This window comes from Sprattus sprattus, assembly GCF_963457725.1.
Source record: "Sprattus sprattus genome assembly, chromosome: 2".
In the NCBI taxonomy this organism is placed as follows: Eukaryota; Metazoa; Chordata; class Actinopteri; order Clupeiformes; family Clupeidae; genus Sprattus; species Sprattus sprattus.
Genome location: NC_137921.1, coordinates 67,599,742 through 67,603,289, shown reverse-complemented (window position 1 = coordinate 67,603,289; position 3,548 = coordinate 67,599,742). Strand labels below are relative to the sequence as shown.

Genomic DNA, 3,548 nt, shown 5'->3' with positions numbered 1-3,548 from the left:
TATATTATGACGGAGAGAGCAGCGCATAACGAAAATGCATTTCGTCGGAAACAATCCAGAAAGCCAAAAAGAAATGGCAATTTTGTGACCAATCGTTTTCGAGGTGTGCGATTTTTACCCAAAACAGGGTGATGCACTAAACTTTTGTGGGTGATAAACGCGAAGGTTTTCTCGATTTGTAATGGCGTTGCTGCGCATGTGAATGTTTACGCAGCAGCAGAAAGAAGCCATGACAGCCGGACCTTTTGTATGATAAATCGATTATTTCTTCTGTAAGCGAAAATTGTTATTAACAACACTATTTACAACGAGAAAAACGCACGAATGGCTAATCACATTGGTTAAAGGCAACAACGAATAGGTCGGAAATGTTTACATTTTAACAGGCGCTGTTGAGAGTGGGGAGGTGCTGAAATATTTGCGCTGCTTTCCGCGTGATTGGCACACTTGACAGTGATTGACAGGCGTCCTTGGAAACTACGCAACCAATCTGCCAAGTCCAATAGAAAATCAGAAGAGGACTGGACGTCTTTTTCCCCCCTCAAAAATATCTCGAGTCTAGCGCTGCACCTTCGTATTCTAGAGCTACCCAGTTCGCCCACCGAGGCTGCCGTAGACAGCCAGAGGGGCATCCTCTCCTGTGTGTCGTGTAACGGTTGATCTGTTGACTTTGGAATTGCCTTTTTGTCTGGATCAGGCGACGGAGAGGAAACGGAGGAGAGGGCGCGTGTATGAGAGAGAGAGGTAGCAAGGACTACGAGGGGGGGAAACAGAAGCCTTCATGTTTCAATTGCCAATCTTAAATTTCAGTCCCCAGCAGGTTGCGGGGGTATGCGAGACTTTGGAGGAGAGTGGGGACATCGAACGCCTCGGCCGGTTCCTCTGGTCGCTGCCGGTCGCCCCTGGTGCCTGCGAGGTCCTTAACCGCAATGAGTCGGTCTTGCGGGCTCGGGCCATCGTGGCTTTTCACACTGGGAATTTCCGAGAGCTCTACCACATTCTGGAGAACCACAAGTTCACCAAAGAGTCGCATTCCAAACTGCAAGCGCTTTGGCTGGAGTCGCACTACCAGGAGGCGGAGAAGCTCCGGGGCCGCCCGCTAGGACCAGTGGACAAATACAGAGTACGGAAGAAGTTTCCACTGCCCAAAACAATTTGGGATGGCGAACAAAAGACTCATTGCTTCAAAGAAAGGACCCGGCATTTGCTCAGAGAGTGGTACCTCCAAGACCCTTACCCGAACCCTAGCAAAAAGAGAGAGCTCGCACAAGCTACAGGACTCACTCCCACCCAAGTCGGAAACTGGTTTAAAAACCGGAGACAAAGGGATAGAGCCGCCGCTGCGAAAAACAGGTGAATATCCCAAAGTGTTTCCATCATTTAAGCGTGTGCACCTGTGGTCTCGTTCCTTTGTATGCCTTATTTGTTGAAGTCGTTTGGGACAACACTTAGCCATTTTCGGTTTAATTGAAATCCTGTAGTCAAATAATCGTTTCAGTTCTCAGTACGATGGAATCTGGTGGGCGAAACAGCCACAACAATTCGATATTTACCCCCTTTATACATTCTTCTGTTGAATTCAAAGATATGTATAGCCTACATTACATTTACAAATATTCTTAAATTCGCTGTTGTATACCTTTTTACAAGAAAAGACTGGATATTATTTTCACAACCCGTAAGCTATAGGCTATACTGTATGCTCGCCTAACAGTGGGCCTATTGGCTGTTCGAATAAATAGATGCAGCTTACAATCCAGCTAACACACTGAAATTAAAGGAGAAAGCTTTATGATATAAATATCATAAAATTTGAATTACATAACGTTCACCAAGGCCTATATTTCTTTAGCGGTCACCTCGATGGGCAATACTGTAGACTAGGGGCTAGCCTACATCTTGTTGAACTGTAAAGGCCCGTGGGCTAGCCTAAATTACAGGGAAACCTATATGTGTTCATACAGAATAATAGTTGTTGCCTTGTTGCCCATTATTATGAAACGACTATAGCTATCATTTCATTGCGAATCTTTTGTAATCTGTTTCTGGATTTGCCCGATTACAACTGGATTAAGGTAATTCTATCGAGAGGGTAAACATTTGTTTTATTTTGTGGGTTGCAGGCTATGGTAATATTTGGAAAAGACAAAAATCGGCTCAAAACCTCGTGAACCATTTGTGAACCAGTCCAGTCTTTCAGTGTATTGCTGCTGGCAGATTTTCCTCTATCCCAAATGGGAAGGCTATGAGGCTTTATTGTAGTCCACAGGCCTCAAAGATTGTACAATTATTTCAGTTCAAGTTCTTGGTTTCACATGGGCTTAATTTTGCCATATCGAGTAGCCACTGTTTCACCGGCATCTTATGGGGATACACAGCCTATGTAGTAATTCGTACAGAATAATGCAGCCTTGACATGGCCATCCTTTCTGAGAGGCCCATGAAGTAAGCGATGCTCCTTTTTTGACAGCGCTTGTTCTTCCGGTGCATGTCACCAAAGGTTCAACTCAGCCCCAAGCCCCTGCAGCTTTGGTACTCGCGTGATATAATAGCCTACTGTGATAGGCTTCATGATTTTTGGCTTCTAAGTTTACCTGTTAAATACTCTAAACCTTCTATAGGAATGTGTTTGGTCAAAACTGTAGCCTACACCCCCCTCGTGTATAAGAATGTCATTTATGTAATTTTGCTCATAGATTCGCTTTTTTTGTCTCTTTTTCGTTTTTTTCACTGAAATAGGTTACAACAACAAGTGATGTCTAACGGCTCGGTTCGATCCCTGACTGGAGAGGACAGCGCAGTGGACCGTCTCGGAACCGCGTCGAGCCCCGAAGCAAGCCTGTCGAGCAAAGCTGCTGCGTCGGCCATCTCCATCACTTCGAGCGACAGCGAATGTGACATCTGACATCGCACCACGAGCTGCCCCGCGGGCGAGTCGGGAAGACGATGAGAAAATGAACACATTTAAGAGGGAAATCGAGACAGACAATCAACAAGACAAACAAGCACATCAGTGCCTGCCTTAATCAGAGGCCGTGTTTTTTTTTTACAATAATTATTATTATTATTATTATGTGAAGGCTGTCAAACCGCCCGGGGTCGACTGGAATGCTCTGTCTTTAAAATGTATTTATCCTCTTTTTCCATTTCATTTTTTTTTTTTTGCTTAACCAAGACGGAACTGACATAATGTGAACAGAAGACATTTATATAAATACAAGAATCCTGATTTACCTGATGCCTAGAGAAAAGCGGTGCCCACCGAAAAAAAGAGAACGCGGAAAGAAAAGACAGGGTACTTAAAAAGCCCACCATCTCTTTTTTTTATTTTTTTTTTTATTATTATATTTTTTTTCGGTGGAACTTTGCGTTGAATATCGATGCCGTGACATTTTACCTCCCAACTTTTTTCTAATGTATGTTCATCTATGTATTAAAATCATTGCTACTATAGAATCTAATTTTGATTTGCGCGATCATTTCAAATTAAGTACATTTCAGTGTAAAAGGTGAATTTTTAGAGCATGTGCGCCAAGTAGGACATATGT

General features: G+C 43.6%; 1 protein-coding gene across 1 annotated transcript; it reads left to right on the top strand.

Annotated features, from left to right (window-relative positions):
* Positions 1–781: 781 nt before the first annotated feature.
* Positions 782–2,905, top strand: six6b (SIX homeobox 6b; the record flags this gene model as incomplete). Its single annotated transcript, XM_080832887.1, has 2 exons — positions 782–1,353; positions 2,740–2,905. The coding sequence occupies 2 exons, from the start codon at positions 782–784 to the stop codon at positions 2,903–2,905; spliced, it is 738 nt and encodes a 245-aa protein (XP_080689013.1).
* Positions 2,906–3,548: the final 643 nt, after the last annotated feature.